General features: G+C 39.4%; 1 protein-coding gene across 1 annotated transcript; it reads right to left on the reverse strand.

The window, feature by feature from the left end:
* Positions 1-15,847: 15,847 nt before the first annotated feature.
* Positions 15,848-22,752, reverse strand: spry2 (sprouty RTK signaling antagonist 2). Its single transcript, XM_028472170.1, has 2 exons — positions 22,288-22,752; positions 15,848-18,301 (listed from the first exon to the last, which is right to left on the reverse strand). The coding sequence occupies exon 2, from the start codon at positions 18,251-18,253 to the stop codon at positions 17,360-17,362; it is 894 nt and encodes a 297-aa protein (XP_028327971.1). The 5' UTR covers positions 18,254-18,301; positions 22,288-22,752; the 3' UTR covers positions 15,848-17,359.
* Positions 22,753-23,239: the final 487 nt, after the last annotated feature.

A 23,239-nucleotide genomic window follows, 5' to 3' on the forward strand; every position in this document is an offset into this window, starting at 1 on the left:
TAAACTAAAGAGGCAGACTGCTCTCAGCGCTTACATGTACGCACATGCGTCCTCCATTGAAATGTCCCCACACGTAAACAGTGAAAGGCCCCGAGGCGTCCCCCACAACGCACAGGAAGAACTGGGTTTGGAACGGCTTCAAGGACACATACCTGTCTGTTGTCAGACGGGTAACAGAGACACACACACAGTCGAAGAACAAGACGAAGAACAAGACGAAGAACAAGACGAAGAACAAGACGAAGACGAAGATGAAGACGAAGAAGACGAAGAAGAAGACAAAGAAGAAGAACAAGACGAAGATGAAGAACAAGAACAGAAGAAGAACAAGAACAAGAACAAGAAGAACAAGAAGAAGAACAAGAACAAGAAGAACAAGAAGAAGAACAAGAAGGTTACTTCCTGGCTGAAAGTGATACACTTTTTATTCGGAATTTAACTAGAACGTCGGTGTGAATCTGCAGCCACTTCATTTCCCATCACTGCAACTTCCTGTGTGGTTAACAGTAAAAAAAAATGCAAACTTTAACTGACAGCTTAGTTATCTCTTCTGGTTTCCAGCTTTTCAAAATTAAGAGCCTCGGATAATAACTGCACACTTACAGTATACAGATAACTTTCCCTCTTGTTTCCTTTTGTAATATGATAACAATACAGTCCCAAAAGAGATAAAACTATGTCTAGCTGGTTTGGTTTTCATCACCGTGAGATGGCAGTTTGACAGTATTTGACTTGTGAACCGTTTCTGCACTGGTCCGACGCACCAGTGTCACGAGACGTGCTCGACATTGGTAAATATTGACATTTGCCTGCGTGTGCCACCTGGTCTGCCCGTTAAGGCACAACAAACACACTTATGGGTGGAAAGACGTGCAGGTTTTGAATAGAACAGACATGGGAATCAATTGGAGCTTTTTTGTTGTGTGAAGGGTGAGAAAAGTCATGAACACAACGGACAAGCAACTTTCATTAGACCCGATTTACTCGCTAACTTCAGCCACCAGAGCGTGTCAACGTGCTTTTTAACGGAGAGTAAAGGTCCCTTAGGAGAGCTCTTCTTCTTTGCTTAATTGTCTAAAAATAAAAAAAAAATACATCAAAGGACATTTAAGTATCTGTCACTTGTTGCTTGGATATTGTTGATGCCTTCCATATTGAATGTCTGATTTATAACTGGAAGAGCAAACTTGGGCACATTAATGTTGAAATTGTTTGTTTTCTCGCCTAAAATCTGTGGTCCACTTGCAATCAAACGGGTCCGTATTTGGTCCTTGAACTAAAACGAGTTTGACACCAATGATTTAGAGCAACCAAAAGCAGTACAAATTGTCATTTTGACCAAAAAAGCTTTGAAATGACAAAGTTCTGGTCCGCATCGCCCTCCCCTAGTTCCGTGGGGAGAGGCCTGATGAACTCCTGCGGAGCGATCTCTTCGTATTTTCACAGTAAACACGAGCCTTGAAAAGCTCTCCCTCTCTCTGAACACTGGCCTCCTTTCAGAGCCATCACTTAAGGGCCCTATTAATAATTTGACAAGTTTTCTCAAAGATTAATTACAGCCAGCTCCTAGGCTGCAATTATGCAAGGGTGGAAAGACTCCGTCAACCTTCTCCAGCTCTATTTCCAGGCCCCAATTTTCCACCTATCAAGATGTCAATGCAAAAGGAGAGGTAGTCCAAAAGGCTTTCTGAGGCACAGGGTCCCCCATGAGGATTCCCTGGGATTGCAGCATACAGAGCCACGGTTTGAAGATCAAAGCTGTCAACCTTCATCGCAATAGTCACTCAATTGGTCTCACATCATACTCCAAATTTCTCAGGTATAGTCACTAGACTTCTGTATAGCAGGTGTACGCTAGCTTGAAATTCAATTCAATTTTTGCTCCACTAAATTTCATTACATTCCTACTAATTTTGTTTGAATTTAATTGAATTTAGGCAGGAAAGTCTCATTGAAACAACCAGGAACGCAAGAACACACCCTAAATAGCACATACGCTCAATATTTTACAATATTATGTCTATACTAATGTTACATTTTGCATTTCAATGTTACTTTTTGCGCATTTCCGGTCAGTTTTTCAGAGAATGACGAACCGGTGACCATCCGGTTACAATCCTTCTTCTATAAGTGTTAATGTGTGTTCACACCCAACGCGATTTCAGCGACGATAGTTGCTTAAATCACCCGTAATGAGTCGCTTAAACATAATCGCGCTTTTTGCTCGCTAAGTGATGACCTGAGGAGTGAAGTGAAGAGAAACTCATTGCCGATTGGATGCCGCAACACATCGTAACTCGAAGTTGCTTGAAAAGTTCAAAATGTAATGTTCAACTTTGAGCGACTATAGCAACTTAATCGTGCGATTTGAGTCACTGGAATCTGGAATGGAGTGGCTTCACTTGAAGGGAGGTCGCTTGATGTCATGTCATTTAAGGTGCATTCATACCCAACGTGACTTCAGTGACTTTGGCGGCCAAATTACATTTAAAATCAAAGTAAATGACGAGACTCGCGCGAGTCGCATCACTTGAAGGGCGATAGCGCGATCCAAGTCACTGGAAATTCCTCAAAGTTGAAAATTTTGAACTTGTCAAGCGACTTCGAGTGATGCTTTGTCGCGACATTCAATCACCAAGAAGTTTCTCCTTACGTCACTGAGGTTGATGAAAGGAGCAAAAAGCGTGACTATGTTCAAGCAATTCATCACGGACAATTTAAGCAACTATAGTCGCGGTGTGAAGGCACCTTTAGTCCAACCTTGGATTTATCAACGTCCAACAATTGGGGAGTTTCCAACATATGAAGAATCACTGCAACTGCCTGTCAAGCTTTTACATCAGTTTGACTAAACATTGTAACTACTCACTAAAAACAATGACACTTTATTCCAGGGTTGTTGTGTTTTTCAGCAAACCGTCCTGTCCAAAGATCTACTTTGGGAAACAATGATAGTATTTAATATTTCACGCCCACAGAAATGTTGAAAGGGGTGAAGTTAGGGTAAATTGAAAGTGCAAAGCTGCACTCAGAGCTGCCTCCGTCTCTGCTTTACTGCTGTCAAACCAAGCTTGGCGGCGTTTCCTTTTTCCAGCCCTACATCCGAAATGCGAGGAGAGGAGCGTGTTGAGTTAAAGGGTGGAAGGAGGGCAAGCGGCAGAGAGAAAGAGAGGCAAAGAGGGGGGTTGCCATAGACACAGAAAAGAGGCGAGCTCAGGAGAGAGGTGGGAGAGGGCATGCAACACGTGGGAGGGGACATCGGAGGGGGCATAAACTGAAGAACAGAGGCCGCTTTGTTGATAGCAACAGCAAACTTCACGGCAATCATTTTGTGCTCTAGCTGCAAGGCCTCAAAGGGTCCCAGCGTGTGTGTGTGTGTCTACAACAGCACAGGAGTCACTAAACGTTCCAAAAATCACAAGGAAAACTCTCTCCTAAGCACAAAGTTGGATGTGCACACAGGATACTAAGGTGGTAACAGAAGGCTTAGCTTGGCAGTGGTCAGCCCCCGTCCTCGATAAGAGACTTCCTCTTTAGCACAGAAGGGATTACAGCTCAAACAAACCGAAACAAAGTCCAAGAAGGAATTCATCTGACACCATATTTCACAGGAAACACTCCAACGTCTACATATCCGGATATACCGATTATTCATTCAACATATCTCAGCTCCACATAACCGTTTATTGACGGGAATCTTTTTTTAAATGTTTACTTTAAAGCTAGAGATATCTGGTCAAATCAGAGAGGGAAACACTTTCAAATCACCTCTTTTCCAGATATTGGCAGTTATCTTGATCAGTAATCCTGATCCTGATCCTAAACCATAACATATTATTTAAAAAAACAAAACAAAAAGAACTTGCTGCAATTATCATTCAATTATCAAGTCAAGGAAACATCAAAGCCATCAGCAGACGCAGACTGACAGCTGACAGTCGGAACATGTCAGGAGATCAAAGTAAATTTTGAAGTAAACTTCCTGAAAAAAGTTGCTGGAATGAATGAAACCATAAAATATTATTTTAAAAGAAGACAAATATAACTTGCTGGAATTATCACGCTAAAGTGAAGGAAACATCAAAGCCATAAGCAGACACCTCTGAAGAAGACTGGGAGTCGACAGTCAAAACATGTCAGGCGATCAAAGTAAATTTCAAAGTAAACTTCCTGAAAAAAAAGTTGTCAGAATAAATGAAACCATAAAATATTATTTGAAAAGAAAACAAAAAGAACTTGCTGGAATTATCAAGATATTAATTTATGAAATTTCCCCAATGATGAGAGATCTTGATTTTTCAATATTTCAAACTGACCCAGAATCAGTATATTGATGAGGATTCCCTCCAAAGTCCATTAACCTGATACGATGACTCAAGGTCACATCAGGCCCGAATGCTGCACTACTTGCAGCCAAAGCAATTCATTTCAATTGCTCCGAAAATTTCTTTCAATGACCAAAAGACCAGATTGGTAGAAATGAGATGATGACTCATGCTGGGCCCTTCTATAATGTGAGTTCCGTGTAATATATGCGGTCCCATTGTCCTTCAGTCCGTCGGCAGTTTTGTGTTCTCGCTCTAATTGATCAAGGGCACAAACACGCTGCCTATAATCACTCAAACTGAACACGACCTTCAATCAAATGTAGATATTCATGTGTTTTTTTGGCTCTGCACCACCACTACACCAAACTCCCGAGACAGTTGCGTTTTAATTATTCATGGAAATGCATTAAATCTAAATAGTGCAATAAAAACTGGTAAGGGAGTCACCTGAGTTTCTGAAAAACACTCAAATATCGCTGAAAACTTTTTATGCCTTCATGAGGAAGTTTTTTGATATTGAAATGTATCGCAAAAACTCTACAGGATGTCACGTACCTGGTCACATGACCACTTCTCTCGGGGAAGAACCCTGAAATTTTTACGACGCCAAAACATTTTTACAGTGGCAACAAGTTCAAAGCGCAATCATACTTTGTCAAAACTTTAGAAACATCGCTTTTATTTTGCTAAAAACGAATGGAAACACAGCTATTGACGGGTTAGAGCAGCTCTGATCCTGTTAAAGCAAATGTAACGAAGTTTGTTTACATTAATGAAAATGTTTTTTTTAAACTAATTCTCCAGGTAAACACCTCACAAATAATTAGGAAGTGATATGTGAATGATGTCCAATATGCGTTACATTTAAAGTAGAAAAGAACCACGTTGCCATATTGGTGAGCTTACATTTAGTTAGCCTTATCTGCCATTTTCCAATCCGCCTGTTCTTTGAAAGCAGCACACAGTCTTTCACACACACACACACACACACACACACACACACACACACACACAGTGGCAGGTGCTTGACCCACTGCTGGCAGAACACTTGCTTGGCAGAATGCCGCTGAACTCCAGAACAACCTCGCTATTGTTGACAGCGTGTGACGGCCGCTGGAGCCTTTTATTCAGCTTACAGTAACACAACCATGACGGATAGCTGAGCTGGGAGCAAAAGGAAGAGGAAAGCGCTGTTGGATGTTCCAATAGAAGGAGGTCCAAGTCATGCGAACAGCCACTGAATCCAAATTGCGGCTTCTCCCAAAATTAAAATCTAGTATATGAGTTCTTGGCACTCCCATTATTCTGCCACTAACTCAGTCTCTCTCAATCTCAAAGGTAAAGCGGTTTAGTCCACACACTTTGTCTTTTAAGGATTTAGACTTAGAGAAGCTGATTCATGTCTTTATCACATCACTTCTGGACTATTTTAATGCACTTCATGTTGGATTTAACTGTTTGTTTTTAAGGCTTTGAACATGTTAGCACCCCAATATATCACAGACCCCTTAAATGTTTAACCCCCTTCCCTATTGCTAGGAAGAAAAAATGTCCCCATTCGCATCATACGCACGTCTGAAGCGAAGCCCCGCCCACCAGTGACACATCCAACTCGGTGAGTTTCACAGCCTGCTGAAGAGAGGAGCTGCACTCCCTTTTCCTCCTCTCATAAACATAAACCACCTGTGAAAAAAGCCAGTGTGATTAGCGGCTAATGCTATCCTAGCTCAGTGCCGACGTTCAAAGATGAAAACTACAGAGAGAACTTATACCTGCTACTACCACCAATCCGTCCTAGTCCGGTCCTGGTTATAAAGGCCGTGCCATACAGCTCCAGGTGGTCACACACAGCTTCTACTCCATGGTTGAATGGGTGAACAGACCGGTCTTTGTGTTGACGGCCTGACATCATCGTCAACAAAGACTCTGACTGGCTTTCGTCATGCGAAACAGTCGCAGGAGTTCAATATTTTCAACTCTTGCGAATGTGCAGATATGCGTAAAATGGGACCGCGCTCGCATGACCAATGCACTTCACGTTCAGATCGCACCGCACTGCCGCACTGGAAAGATTTCGCATCTGGGATGCATCTATCCATTGACTTTGTATGTAATCTGGGCGTACGAACATTTCGTGACGCATCCGGTGTGAACGCAGCATAAGAGCTTTGCGGTTTGCTGATCAGTTTTGTTTAACAATACCTAAAACTGGGTTAAAATCTAGGGGCGACTGTGGCTGTGTTATAAATGTCACACTAACGTACTTACTACTCATACTGAGTTTGACGTCAAAATGAGTATGCAGTGCATTGACAATAGGTTGTATGAAAAGATTGCGTACGTGAGAAATACCAGGATGTATACTATATAGGGACGTTTTTAAAGTGTGCACAGTGGGCACGCTAGTCATACTCAACCGCCCCATGATGCATTGCGAGCAGAATGTAAAATGGTCTTCTTACCGGGACCTTTTTGTCTTCCATGAGTTTTTAGGGTTTTTGTAAATAAGGCTGTTGTTTTGAGGTTATAGGAAGGTTTGTCAGTAGCACAATGAAGGGTCTCTGAAAATCTGCGAAACGTCATAATGAAATGTTTATACGCAAGTTTCATGGATCAAATGAGCACATGTTGATATTCTACTTGGTCAGTTTCTCACTTAAATTGTTCTCAGAACTTTTAAAGGTGGAGAATCTTTTAAATCCCTGCTAAAAACCTGCTTTTACATCCATTTAATTCACCTTAAGAGTTACATGGTCTCTGTTTTTAATGTTTGTCTTTCTTTGCTTTGGTGAACCCCCCGTTTTTAAAAATGTGTTGTATAAATAAAGTGGATGGGATTAATAAGAGACGAGGAACCTCATGCTTTTATTTTGAAGATGATCGATAAATCTATACGTTTTGGAGTGCCCTTTCAAAAAAATAATACAGTTTACCCCATGTGGTACCCGTGGTTGGGAACCACTGATTAAGGGCTTTACTTTAGGGTCAATAAACTCTAATCTGTTTCATAATTCCTGCTGAAGATCAGCTTGAGATGGAGTGTTGAATGAAAAACAACAATTTGCACCGTAGAGGATGGGGAGCGGCCAGTGACACAGGAAACTCCGGCCTGTTACCAAATCTTTTACGTTCGAATCTCGTCTGCCTGGTTTTTCTTGGCTTCGCTTTGAGAACAACTTCAACAAAAAGCCACAAAGAGAATAGGGAACTTTGTTGAATTGTAGCCTGCAGGCTATTGGCATGTCAACAGTTTGTTTTTTTCCGCCACAGGATGCTCCTTCCAGTGTCTCAACACTTCCTCGTTGTGTAAACGCACACATTGATTGCCACATCTCCACCTTTCGAGCATTGATGTTCCTAACTTGGACACTCAGATTTTTTTAATTTCCAGAGTTGACAAAAAAAAAAAAAGTCACCCACTATCTTAATCAGTCGGGACACTCAGGCCTTCACTCCTGCACCAAAATGAGCTCAAGGAAAACTCCTATATTAATCAAGCCAGCATTCCAAGCCCCGAGGAATTATGTTGCCTCTGGCGGGAAGCCAGCTCGCAGCAGCAGCAGCGGCAGTGCTGGTTCTTAAGACGCCTCGCTGTTAAATGACATGTTAAGTGTGTGTCTTGTTTTCGCGAACTTCAGCGTCCCTGCGATGAGGCAATCTGTGTCGGATGGAACGTATACAGTAAAGCTCTGTAAACACGCTACATGACGTTTTTACTGCCTGATATATATACGTGCAACTCACAGCAGATTGACAGCAACATTTTCACCATGAGAAAGCTTTTATTTTGCACAATATATATTTTATTAACTGTTAAAAATTGGACTACTTTACAGTTTTAGTTCCTTTGTTCCGCCATCTTGAAATCACGTGATTGATGATGTCACAAGGCCCCACTTGCCTGTAAACATCACACTGAGTGAAGCATTCAGCCTGCTTTTTAGATCACTTAGCTGCTTTTACACTCAAAATGCCAATGTGTGCTGCTTTTGGTTGCTCTAAATAAAATTTTGTTAAAAGTGACCATAAATGGTGGAATAAATGGTGAAATGGGGTTTTATAAACCACAGGAATTGGTTAAAAGTTACAAATTAAAGTGGCCAAAAACTGGGATAATATAATATAAAAAGAAGGAGCAAATAATGGGCTTGACAAATTGTGAATGTGGTTAAATTGGCAAAAAATAAGCATGAAATATGGTGAAAAGAGGTTAAAAGTGACAATAATGGGTCAACATATGTGACAATAGGCGGTAAAAGTGGTGGAAAGGGTTTAAAAAGTGCAGAAATGTCTTGAAATGGGAGAAATGTGCAGAAAAGGCATTGGAATTTGATGAAGTGGCAGAAATGGGAATAATGTAGCAAAAATGCATTGAAAGGAGCAAAAAATCTGGCACAAAAAAGTAATACAAATATGTTAAAATTTGGAAATTTTGGTGTAGTTGCAGAAAAATGGTCAAACTGAGCAAAAATGCTCAAATTGTTCAGAAAATATTCTTAGTTTCTAACTGCTTGACTTTGATTAATCCAACATTAAACCCCATGAATGGAAGACTCTCTTGACACCGAGCCATGATTTAAGGCGATGTGTCTCAAAGATGTTCCAAACAGAGAAGTCTTTATCTAGTGAAACATTTGCACCTGTGCTCAGTGCAGAGTGAGGAGCTTTGGCAGAGCGCCTCCTCCTCTTATAGCCCTCCTGTCCTCTCGCTGCTTCTTTGGAATCTAGAGGAATGTCAGGTATGCCGACAACCTCTGAAGTCATTGACAAATTTCTGTCTGTCTTCAGCCTGGGGAAGCAAACACACACACACACACACACACACACACACACAGAGCACATTCTGCACACACCTTTGTGATCAGCTTGTCAACACGCTGCACCTGGGAATGGTAACAAGAGCCTGTGGCCCTGCAGTGTTCTCATAGCTTTCTGACAGATGCAGGAGATCCATTTCCTGCAGAAGCTACACAAGGTCTCCCTCTGGTCTGAATATGAATAGATCTAAAATACAGAAATCTCACATGGTTATTAATCATGTGACTCAAAGCACAAGTATTACATGCCCTAAATGCCCTAAACTCTTCCATAAGGTACTGTGCTTTTACTTTGAAAGGCCAGGAAGATTGTTAGTTGTAATTAGTTGTGGCTGACGGCCCTTTTTTTTAACTTGTAGAAATAAACATGAAATTATCGTTACTGCGCAGCAATGGTCGGGGGCCAGGCAATTTTAGGCAAAAGAAGAAAGCAGCTGTCAGCATTTAAAGGCAGATATTCAGTTAAGACAAAGATCATTAATCACACACTTTGCATCGAGACAGCATAGATGTTGGCAATATGAGAGCGAAATTCAAAATGCAGTAAAAATTTATTTTTTGACATGACTCAAATTTCTTTGTCAGCTTTTAATGAATGTTGAAAATCTATTAAGCAAAATTTTGCAAGTATATGAAAACTGCTCCAAATAATCAGCTTTTTGATTCTTGGACATACCTGCATTATATTATTATTATTATTATTATTATTGGGGCCCAAGCACAACGACGCGTAGGACCCTACTGTAATGCACCTTGTTTGTATTTATATTTTATTTACTGAGAAATTATCGCATTTTTGAGGGCCTAAACACGTTCAAAAACGTATTGAAATTTGTACGCGTATTAGGAGTGGCGAAAAATTTGATATTTTGGGGAAATTGCACGTGAATGGCAAAATGACTCAATAGCGCCCCTTTGCAAATTGTATTGGCTCCCAGCTTGGACTGATGACATCACCACTGTGGAACTTCTGCAAAATTCTGACACTGTCACTCTCCACAGTGATGATGTCAGAATTCTACAGTGTACTGGAAGAACTATTACTTCAGTACACTGAGGATTTACCTGAGCTGTTTAAGTACTGTTATTTCTTTCTACCACAAACACACATTCCCAAAAATTACACAAAGTAACCCTATTGTCCAATGATTTACATTTGTTTTATACCCACACAGAAACAAATCAAGCACCTCCAGTTATGGTTTAACCCAACCATCATTCTTAGTCATAGCGCCACCTATTGGTAAAAGGAAATCACAGGCATTATATTTGGACAGAACTTTGCTGGAAAGTTTATGATATAATCCTTGAAAATGGTCAGCTACGTCTCAACATTTTAAAATTTATGCCACGCCCCGACATGCAACACAGCTCAACGCGTGCCACGTCCCGACATGCATGTGGTTGCGAGGGCCCGTTAAATGCTGCTTGCAGCTTTAATTATTATTATTATTATTATTATTATTATTATTTCAACTGTAATGTGTTCACTTTGTATTTAATCATTTTTAAATTAACATTTTTTTTTAATTATGTACATTTTCTTTTTTCATCTCTTTCTTTCTTTGTTAGTGTTTCTTCTTTTCATTTGTCATATGTCTCGAGCCTCTTTGACAAAGACATTTTTTTTCATCCTTCACAGTGATACGTCAGATGGTCTTTGCATAAAGGTTTGCATGCATAACAACAGTTATGTGGGAGGATTCGATTTGCAAATGTCCCCAGTTGCATCCTTGTTCTGTAATTTGCATATTCCCATTTGGATCTCAAAGGCACTATTCAGGTGGAGGGTTACGTGGAGGTGCTGAGGTGAATAGGCCACGTGTAAAAGGAGAAGCTGCGTTGCAAAATGCAACCAAATTAAAACTACTCAAGTATAGAATTAGTGCATATTTGCATGTTGTTGGTCTACTGCCGCGAAAGGACCATGATGCAAAGTCTTACATCGAATATCAAGTGCTCACTGAGCGTCGGTAAGGGTGGCCACGTTTTACACAAATCTACTCGAAAACAACATCTATGCCGATGATGTTTTTATTTCCCGCAAGTTAATTTTTGAATAATAAGAGATAAAATAATAAAAGAAGAAAAAATTAAGTTGTTGGAATTACTACGCGGAAGTCAAGGACACATCAATACAACACCTCTGAAGAAGACTGTCAGTTACCAGTCGAAACATGTAAGGAGATCAAAGTCAATTTCCTGAAAAAAAGCTATCTGAATAAATGAAACCTTAACATATTATTCGAAATAACGATGACAAGAACTTGCTGGAATTACAACACGGAAGTCAAGGACACTAAAAGTGATCAGCAGATGCCTCTGAAGAAGACTGGCAGTTGCTGATAGTCAACAGACAGATGCAAAGAAGTGTTTTTACTTCAGTTTCGAAGGAGGACAGGGATTTTATTGATGCTGTTTTTGTTCTATACAGTATATAAATGTAAATGTCAAACTTTCAACTTTTTACATCTTTTTTTCAGACAAATGTTCTTTGATTTATTCGTCAGTGAGGCCTACACTGGGATTTTCAGCTGTCACCCTAGAGGAGCTCAGTCACAGGGTGATTTCCAGGTTTATCTGGCATGGCGTGCAAATATAAAAGAACATAAGGCAGAGATCGGTGTTTTCTTTTCTTAACGTGCAACAGAAGGAAGAGACAAGCTGAATGGAAAGTACAGCCACAGTCAGGTGGCAATGGCAGCTCTGCCGCCCACGTCGGAAAAACATCAAGAGAAAAAACTCATTTTCACAAAACATCAGCGGTTACAGAGAGGTGCACTGCAGACTTCACTTGGATTTAGTTTTTGTCACCGTCTTCTGACTAAAATGCAATTCAAATGAGTCTGGATCAAAATAGTTGACTAAATAAAGAATATGAAGCATACAAGAGAAAAAAATTATATATTTTGATATAGATTTTGAAACGGATTTTAAAAAAAAATGTCAGTCTCATTCTTGTCACAACAACAATTAGGATTCACACTGTGGAAATAGACAAATCTGCAAGCGCATCTGTCATCTGGTTATTTTTTTTTTTTCTTTAACATATAGCGAACAATAAGACGAGGGAAAATGAAACTGGGACAACTTTAAGACATTTAATTTTTTTGCTCTAATGTTTTCTCATATCTTATTTAAATATATATTGTATAAACAAACAGTACATATACATACATATATTAGAAATTCCCACCCTTATATTTACTTTGATTGCACTGTTTTTCAGCTTTTATAATAAAAAATACTATGAAAATTAAATATAAGATTTGCATCTTTAATTATCTTTGTTTTGTATTTATGTTCTTCAATTTAAAGAAAAAAAACAACTCCATATTTTTCCTTCTTCGTTTTACAAAAATACCAAAATAGATTTTAAATTGACCTAAAAAACCAAACTTTTGGTCCGCCACTCGTTTCAAAGCTCACCAGTTTCTCAACTGGTGGTTCGGGACCCAAATGTGGGTACCGGACTTTGAATTTAACCATTTTCCTAATTTGGGTTGTCGTCAGTTGTGAATGAACTTGAAAGCAATTCATTCGCAGCCTGAATACAAACTCTCCGGGCTCGCAACACACAGGAATTGAAACAAAAGTGACGTTAAGTGCACTGCATTGTGGGTTGAAAGATGAAAAGCCTACAGCGCAAAACTGTAAAACAATAAGGTAGAGAGTAAATTCCAGCAATTTCTTTTTGTCTTCTTTTTGAATAATATGTTGAGGTTAAATTTATTCAGACAGTGTTTTCTTTTTTACTTTAATATCTTAGAGATCAAAGTAAATCTCCTAGAGATCAAAGTAAATTTCCTGAAAAAAAGTTGTATGAATAAATTAAACTTAAACATAGTAAGGTAGAGAGAGTTGGAAATAGTGCCTGGACTGAAGTGGAGCTACATGGAGGTAGCACCCCAAACATGACCAACCAAAGTTCTCCAGTCCTGGACTTTCCTTAAACAAGTTTACCCTAAAACAGCAAACACGTTACTTCTTCCCAGCATTTTGTACTTTGAAGTTTGCTCCCCCCCCGGCTTCCTGAGGGCCTGAGCCTGGCCCCCGTCACACACAGACAGACAATGCGTCCATGAATAGCCTCGCATCCTTCCTGCCTTCCTGCTAAAGTTCTGCCTTAGTGAGCAGGGTGAATAAGCGGCTCTGCCCCATGGCAGCCGTGAACCGCGGGGGCCATGCCGGCTAAAATCAACAAAGAGGGCCGACGTGGGGGCCTTTTTCTACCTCCTCTGATTCACATCCATTCCACCTCCTCTTCCTGCTGCCAAATCCCTGCCACTGCTGCTGGGTAAACACTAAACACTTTTTCTGCGTTTCCTTTAAAGCAGTGGCTCTCAACCTTTTCAGCCCACGACCCCAAAATAAAGGTTCTAGAGATGGGCGACCCCCACTGTACCTGAAGGTGGTTGAACACAGCCATGAACACTGAAGAACAGTCATGTGGAGACAGGGCCATCTATAAGGGGGAATAAAGGGGAGAGATTTTTAGGGCCCATCCATAAAGTCATCAAAATGATCGTCCATTGTTCTATGATACTGTGATAACCACATTTATTTATCTGAATAATATCCACTGTTATCCAGGAAGTTTATGATTTGCATCCTTGCATATAGTTATCTTAAAGATGTAAATCTGTATTTTAAACTGAAATGGGTTAGAAGTGTGCAAAAATGGTGGAAAAGGTGGTGAAATGGGATTTTAAAAACTACAGAAATTGGATAAAAGTTGCAAATTGTGGGTAATGGAATTTAAAACTAGCAAATAATGGGCATTACAGATGGTGAATGTGGTTAAAATGGCAAAAATAAACATACAATGTGGTGAAAAGAGATTAAAAGTGACAATAACGGGTCAAATTATGCAACATTAGGTGTGAAAAGTGGTACAAGGGGGTTATAAATGCCAAAAAAGTGGAAAAAATGTTCAGAAGTGGGAGTAATGTAGCAAAAATGCATTAAAAGGCCCAGAAATATGGCAAAAAAGTGATGAAAACAGGTAGAAATATAGCAAATTTGGTGTAGTTACAGAAAAAGGCTAAAAATAACCAAAAATGGGCTCCAATTGTTCAAAACAGGCATCTGGCGATTCCCTCCCAGTGTATCGCTACCCCAAAAAGGTTGACTACCCCTGCTATATTTCCACCAATTTCCTTTTTAGAAGAAATTTAATGCAACATGTTGCTTTAATTTAATCTAAAACATACTTTCTCAACATCTGTGATCCTCTCTCACCCATTTGGAGGCAGACAACAAACTTGTAGCAATACCAAGACAACATTCTGCTTTTTAGGCTTCAATCAACAGTTCAACATAAGCAACCCCCCCAATAAGGCAACCAGCTCCCTATGGGAATACCAAGTAGGAGCAGGTAGCAAAGCGGGAGCCAACATACCCCCTTGCCAACTATTGAACACAAGATGAATGCACGCCAAGCTGAATACGGGGGTAAACTGTTCGCTCTTTGTCATTCAAAGTGATGCTTTTAACCCTTCGTGGTCGCCCCCCCCACGCCTCCCCCCATTCCCAAACACCAGATCCTCAACCTGATCCTGTCCCAAATCTGATTTACCCGCTCTCCACTTTCGCAATGAAATAGGTGAAAGTTGATAATTAGTCAAAGCAACCCGTCGTCAGTGGAAGGCGGGTGGGCCCCCGACGTGTCAATCAAGCGTCCGTGCGCTGTCAACAAGTGTCAGAGGCTTTACGTTTTGCCAGCAGGGACATTTAAACCCCAGGAATTCCTGAACAAACCTTTGATTAAATAAGAAGAAAAACCCTTCCATCTGATGGATTTAGAGGATAATATGTTAAGATTTCATTTATCTATAGACAACTTTTTTCAGGAAATTTACTTTGATCTACTGACATGTTTCGACTATCAACTGCCAGTGTTCTTCAAAGGCATCTGCAGATCGCTGTGATGTGTCCTTGACTTCTGCGTAATAATCTGAATTAATTCTATGATTTAATTCTCCCTGAAGATGACTGGCAGTTGAGAGTTCAAACATGTCAGGAGATCAAAGTACATTTGAATAAAGTTATTTGAATAAACGAAACTGTAACATATTATTTTTTAAAAAAGATAAAATGAACAAAAAAATTAAGGTTTCTTTTATATAGACAACTTTTTTTTTTTTTTTTTTGAGGAAATTTACTTTAATCTCCTGATGTGTTTTGATCAGCAGACTGACATAACAGTCAAAACATGTTAGGAGATCAAAGTAAATTTCCTGAAAAAAGTTGTCTGAATAAATGAAACTAACATATTGAACTTGCTGGGATTATTACGCAGAAGTCAAGGAAACATCATAGTGATCAGCAGAAGCCTCTGAGGAAGAGTGGCAGTTGACAGTCAAAACATGTCAGGAGATCAAAGCACATTTCCATAAAAAAGCTGTCTGAATAAATAAAATCTTTACATATTATTCAAAAAGAAGACAAAATGAACTAGCTGGAATTGAGTGAAGGAACTTGATTCATGAAAGAAAATAAAGTCAGTGATGATAACATTCCTGTGTCAGAGCAGAGCCAAAGATGTGCATTTATACGTGCGTACTTCCTATGAGGATCTCTAAATAATAAGTGGAGACAAACACTGCGACACATGAAAGGAACGAAGACAATGAAATAACACAAAAACTGTCGTCAGACTTCAGAGTTGTTTAATTTTAAACATTAATAATATATAGTCTTCTAATCCAATGTTTAATCCAGCTTTGACACTACCATCTTCAAACAGTTAACAACAAGGCTCTCTCACAATAAATACTTATTATATAAAATAATAAACCTTCAAATAAATATAGCACTTTTAACTTTACACAATAGGCAAATGCTGGATTAAGAAAATATTCCTTTACTGTACATTTTACAGGTAGAAGGAGTGAGATATTTCCTCTGCGGTCAAATGATTGACATCCATTCCAGTGAACGTAGAAACATTGTGGGAGTGTGTTTTCAACATGGGGAACAAGCTTTTCACAGTTGAAGTGTTACATTTGTGTATAAAAATAAAGCATCTGTCGAGCTTGTGTGTTATTCTATACAGGGTAAGTAACAGAAGTGAATAAGTTGGATTAACGCAAGTAGGTTGTACATTTCAGGACATCCTCAGGTCTCAGACTGAGGTATCAGGTATCAGGAAAACCTCTGTCATTTGTCAGACCAAACGCCATCATTTGAAATGGCCTCAGGCTTCAAAATAAAAGTCATCAGACTAAACAGCCTTCAATGAAACAGCTTCCAGTGACCAAGAATGGCAGAAAAGGTGGTGAAATGGGATTCTGAAAACCACAAAAATTGGTTAAAAGTTGCACATTTGTAAAAGTGGTAAAAAGGGTTCAAAGTGTCAATATTGGCTTAAAAGTGGCAGACATTGGGGAAAGGGGTGGTTGGGGTTGTGTAATTTAAAAAGTAGCAACAATTAGTTTAAAATGGCAAATAATGGGCATGACAACTGCTGGATGTGGGAAAATTGGGAAAAAAACAAGCATGAAATATGGTGAAAAGAGGTTAAAAGTGACAATACTGGGTCAACATATGTGACCATAGGTGGAAAAGTGGGAAAATGTAATGAAAAGGGATTGAAATTTGACGGCAAAGTGGCAGGAATGGGAGTAATGTAGCAAAATACACATTACAAGGAGCCAAAATATGGCAAGAAAAAGAGATTAAAATAGGTTGAAATATGACAAGTTTGGTGTAGTTGCAGAAAATGGTAGAAAATAAGCAAAAATTGACTCAAATTGTTAGAAAATATTGTTAGTTGCTTGAAGGAATCTGGCAACCCAAATAGGGGTCCTCACCCCAAGGTGAAATCTAAGGTATCTTTCTGTCTATATATCTTCACTTTTAAAAAATAAAAGGAAAGAACTTAATTTTTTGGTTCCCTCAAAATAAAACGCCATGTTGTGTTTTACGGCCTGAGGCCTTTGAATCTTATGAGTTTTATTTGGAAGCCTGAGGCTGTTTTATTTGATGGCGTTTGACAAGTGACAGCGTTTGAGGAAGTTTTGCTGAGTCATTTGGTCTGACAAATGACAGAGGTTTTCTTGATACCTGACACCTCACTTTGAGACCTGAGGATGTCCTACAAAGTACACCGTACGTGAGGGCATTTAAAGGACACGTCGTCTTCGTGCCTTTGTGGGGTGGGATGAATATGGAAACAAAAGCCAAGCCAATCAGTTCAGACAACCGCATTGTCTACTTGGACTTGGCGACATCCTCACAGTGGATGGGGTCCAGGTGGGCGTCGTTGCACCGACAGCCCGGTCGTGTAACTCTGTTGTAGCAGCTCTGGCATGCGGTTATGCACCCTTTAGCGGGGAGGTAGCACAGCAGGCAGGGGAAGAGCAGGGCGAAGAGCGACACGGCGGTCCACCGGACGCAGCAGTGCGTCTGTGTGCAGGAGAACGGTTTGTCGGAGCATGTCTCCTCGTCGTCGTTGGAGCAGTGGTAGAGCAGGCCCTTGACGCAGCACACGCAGGTGCCGTACTCCACTGCTTTCTGCGCCGAGTACATGCACTGACGCCCGCACAGCCAGCAAGAAGGGAGCGAGCGGGAACGACGGCACTCGGTGCAACGGCAACGGCCGCAGTCCTCGCACTTGTCGGGGTGCGTGCCTTGGTTTTTGGACATTCTGCTGCGTGGCGGCACCTCGCTGGACTGGAGCGTCAACGGCTTCAGCTCCTCTGATCCTTTGGGTTGAGTTATGATAATGTCCTCACTGCTGAGGAGCTTCTGGCCCAAACAAGTACCTCCCACGCTGGTTCCGTCGCTGCCAATGATCTCGTCCACATCTTCTTTTCTGTTTCCAAGCTCCTGAATCTCCTGCTGCTCACCGCTACTTAAAATCAAGTCCTCCTCCTTCTGCTGCCGATGCTCCTCGCCCGGTGACCTCGGGGCCACAGTGGGCCCGTCTGTGTAGTCATTACAGCTCCCAGTGATCCTGATACGGTCCAGGGAGAGCACTTGCACCACGTGCAACTCCCCAACACTCGACCTGGGATCCGTCCGGCTCACTTCGTCATACCGTGTCACCGACGGAGGCCCTCCGAGTCCTTCCCCATCGCTGTCGCTCTGACTTCTGGTATCCATCTCGGGACTGAAGGGTCACTGCACCTGGTGGGGGACACATCTGAAGTCCTGTCAGGGAAAACGGCAGAATTTAGATGTGACGAGCCATGCAAATGACCGCAGGCAAATATCAGGTGAAGCATCACTATGGAAATGAGGGCCACGTTTGATACTGGTTAGGAAGGCTTTATGGCAATGTATTTTACAGTGTTGTCATGACAAAGCCACGAACTAGGGATGTTAAAGGAAGCCATAGAACACATGTTACAAAAATATGCGCCAGCTCAGATATTTTCATGCTGCTTTTTATTTGAACTATAGATTTATATTTGAGAAAATGAAATATGTGGTGTTTTAATTTGACAAAGAATAATAATTATTTCAGATCTTTGACTTTTCTGCCCCTTTCCACACTGTTTATCTATTTTTGTGATATTACTGCGTCAAACTCAAGGCTCAGGGGCCAAATCCGTCCCTTTAGAGCATCCTATTGGCCCCGCAGAAGAAAGTAAAAATGATGAACAAAACATGAATAATTGCATCTCAAGTTCAGCAACTCCACAATATTTTTAGGGGTTTGCATTTTTTTTGTTTGTTTCTATCACATGAATGCTCAATGCAGTCATTTTTAATTGCAAACTCACAACCAATACCACAAAATTCCTCAAAATTACACAAATCGGTAACAAAAATCAAGATTTTTTTAAAAAGTGAATTTAATTGATATTGAAAACAAGGACACAATGAAGTTAAAGTTGTTTTTTTCCCCCACCTAAAATCTATGGCCCACTCGAGGTCAAACTGGTCCATATTTGGTCCCTGAACTACAATGTGTTCGACACCCCATGCTTTACAGTGTAATTTCTCTCTGAGGCGCAGTAGTGGGTTGCCAGATTGGGTATATACAGTATAAGTGATCGTAACTCCTCTTAGGGGAGCGCCAAGCAAATAATACCCAAAATGAATTGTATCAGCGATGACGTTGTCTCTTATCAAACTAAAGTTCAAAGTTCAGCTGGTTTGCGTGCTGCTATTTGAGCAAAGAGGAAGTGCAGAATAGATTAGAACGTCAGGGGTCAACCTGATACTGATAACATTAATATGTGAATGAAGGAGAAGCTCTGCTGTGTGAAGTGTAATCCCACTGATTTACAGCCCTGTTTACCACCAACACCCATCACAGCACTGACAGGAGGACTAATTAGCTTCTAAATGCTGCTTTTCTCTTTACCGACAAACACAGGAAGGCCTTTGTTTGCTTGTTTGTTGGATGACAAACTGCCTGCAACTCCCTCAACCTCACACACAGTTAAAGGAGGAAAAATGAGTGAAGACAAAGATTTTCTCAACTAATAGCCAAACTATAACTAATTCAAAAAACCAAAATGTGAACAAAAACTACATCAAAATATATTGATATTTGTGTTAACTCATTTTAAAATTTCACCACATGGGACAAAATGTAATCAGAGCTCATGTAATCATGTGCCGTTATTGATCATTGATCACATTAAAAATGTCTGTGTGTATTTACTTTAGTCGACTAAAATCTGTCATTTGTTTGACAAAAACTAGACTTTAACTGTAATAACATGTTAGGGTTTCATGGATTCAAACAACTTTTTCCAGGAAATTCACTTTTGACATGTTTCAAATGCCAACAGTCAGTCTTCCTGCTGATTGCTTTGAAGTGTTCTTATGAGTTCTTTCTGTCAAATTCAAAGTCAATTTACTGAAATTGAAAAGTTGTCTGAATAAATAAAATGTTAACATATTATTTTAAAAAAAAGAAGACGACTGCAATCTGTCAGTCTTTCTCAGAGGAGTCTGCTGATCGCTTTGATGTGTCCTTGACTTCCGTGTAATAATCCCAGCAAATTATTTTTGTCTTGTTTTTGAAATAATGTGTTATGGTTTCATATTCAGACATTTTTTTTCAGGAAATGGACTTTGATCTTTCTTTCATCAAAGTAAAATAAAAAGTACATTTCAAAGCAAAATTCCTGATTTTTTTTTTTTACTTGATCTTCTGACATGTTTTGACTGCCAACTGTTAGTCTTCTTCAGAGGAGTCTGCTGATTGCTTTGATATGTCCTTGACTTCCGTGTAATAATCCCAGCAAATTATTTTTGTCTTCTTTTTTAAATAATGTGTTAGGTTTCATATTCAGACAATTTTTCTTTTTTTTCAGGAAATTGACTTTGATCTTTCTTTCATCAAAGTAGTCTACTTCAGAGGTGTCTGCTGATTGTTTTGATGTGTCCTTGTGTGTTCTTTCTTTCATCAAAGTAAATAAGTACATTTCAAAGTAAAAGTTACCTGAACAGACCAGAACATTATTTCATTTATAGTCTAGTTTTAGTCAAACAAATGACATATTTTTGTCAATGAAATCTGTTTTAGATAGTAGACTAAAGTTTGCTTTGAAGTGAATTTTTAAAGTATATTATATTATATTATATTATATATTATTTTGAAAAAGACAAAATTAACTTACTGCTGAAATAGTCCTGATGAATACATTTTGATTAAAAATAAGTTGCATTCTTGTCAAAATACTACATGAATAAATCAAAATTTGCGGTCAATATAACACCCTGCAGGGTTTGTATGTGAAAGTAACGCTGGATTGACCGTGGGAGATTATAATAACGCGCAAAGACTGTTGATTATTACTGAAAAGATTTGCAAACGCGATCACACTGTGGTGACAATAGGATTCCCCGTGTGCTCACAGGAAACATGCACAGGGCGTGTGCATGAAACGGAGGAAGCACATGTGCCAAGTTGGACAGAACTGCTTCCTAATAATAAAGCAGGGTGGTGAACATGAACAATGACATGAGTCATTCAGCTATTCTAATATTAGAGGAAGGAGGTGAACGAGTGAAAACACCTGCCTGTGTTGATGGAAATAACTCTGCTTTAATTCATAGAAAACATTCAAACTTTAATGAAACAATGACATAATCACCAGATATTATACGATTCATGGGGATATTTATTCGATTTTATTCACATTCTTGCTATAAAATGTCTCATGTTTAATGTTTCTACGTGAGACTGGGATTATTCTTGGTGGGTTTTTTTTGGGCTGTGGGCGATATATATCAAGTTTTCTATTTTGGCAATATAGAAATATGGTATGTAAGTTGTTCTTGGATTTTTGTTGTCCAATTGTGTATTTTTTGTGTGTATTTGTGTTGTTATTTTGCATATTTCTTCATTGCACGTTTTTGTATGTTTTTGTTGTTCTTTTAAGTATTTTTGCTCTCCCATTGTGCACTTTTTTCCTCATTTTGTGTATTCTGTTGTCCTACATATTTTTGTTGTTCTTTTGTGTATTTTTTTGTTAATATTGGATGTCTTTCTGAGTCGTTTTGTGCATTTTTTAGTATGTATGTTGTTCTGGGATTTTTATCGTCCCAATGTGTTTTTTTTTTCTTTTCTTTTTTTGTTTATTTATTATTATAATACATTATATTTTTTTTATTCTTTTGCATATTTCGCCATTTGTATTTTTTCTGGTTGTCCTTTTATGTATTTTTGTTCACCCATTGTGCACTTTTTTCTCCTTTCGTGCATTTTGTTGTCCTATTAAGTATTTGTGTTATTCTTTTGCACATTTATTAATTTGTTTGTACTTTTTGTAAGTTTTTTTTTTTAATGTATTTTTGTTTTCCCTTTGTGCACTTTTTTCCCTTTTGTGTATTCTGTTGTCCTATTAAGAATTTGTGTTATTTTGCATATTTCTCTGTTCATTTGTGTTTTTGTAGTCATTTTGTTATTAATATGATTATTTTTTAACCAAATCTTAAAGCACTGTGATGTTATTTTAGTCTGTGTAGCATTTTGCGTCAGCAAATTTAACTCTAAATTCTGGTAACACTTTAATTTAATTAAAATTAGCGAGATGTGCATCGTATATCGCCATTTTGAAGGAAAAACAATATCGAAATATGAATTTTGATCCATATCGCCCTGCTCTTGCAGTGACTGGAGTAGAAAATGTGCAAAAAGAAAAAGGTACGTGGTCCGTGACGCGCGCACTCACCGTGCTTTCCTCGCTCTAGCCCTCGTTTCGGTGAAATAAATCCAATGTGAAGTTTGACTTTAGTTCCCACGCTGGCACCTCGGTACAGTCCATCAGGAAAACGTAACGTACGCGGTGCGCATTTTTAGCGTAAACACGCAAAACCCTGGATCGTGCGCAACGGCACGAGGCGTAAAAAGGAACGAAAGGGTGTTGCTTTAAAAGTTTCAAACAAAAAATGTAAATAAAAAAAAAGAAAAGAAAGAGGCAAAAGTCTATAAGTGAAGTTATCCGGGGCGTTTAATCCGCAGGGCTCGCAAAGACTTAGTTTCCTCCTGTTCCTGTGCGCGAGTGTGTGCGTAAAGGCGCGCGCGTCACACTCTCTCTCTCTCTGTGTGTGTGTGTGTGTGTGTTTATGTATGTGTGTGTGTGTGTGTGTGTGTGTGTGTTCTATGAGGAGGAGGAGGAGGTCGGATTTGGGCTGTAAATGGCGTCAGGCTGAAAGTGGGAACAGAGGCTTGTTGTTACAGCGGATATCTTGCATCCGGTGCGCAGCCATTGGCTGTTGGAGAGCGGCCATCCACACCCACAGCCACAGGGACTGAATGCCACTCTCACCCTCTCTGAACTCTCAATCTGAATGAAAACACAAAACTGAATCACTGAACCCAGATACATTAGGGTAAACAACAAAAGGCTATTTTTCCAACTCAGGGGCCACTCTATCAAATTTAAACTTAGTTTAATTATTACTTAAGTGCAAGTACTGAAATATTTGCACAAAAAAAAAAAAAAAAAAAAAAAAAAAAAAAAAATGTATTGAAAGTAATTGAAATTCTCCAACATAAATCTGTCAAATGATTTTTTAATAGTGTGTGGTGTCTCAAAAACTACCAAAACGATTAGGTTTGTGCATAATAAAAATCACTTAAAAACCCAGCCAAATCACTGTTATTCTCAGAATCTAACAATA

This window comes from Gouania willdenowi, chromosome 2, assembly GCF_900634775.1.
Source record: "Gouania willdenowi chromosome 2, fGouWil2.1, whole genome shotgun sequence".
Classification (NCBI taxonomy): domain Eukaryota; kingdom Metazoa; phylum Chordata; class Actinopteri; order Blenniiformes; family Gobiesocidae; genus Gouania; species Gouania willdenowi.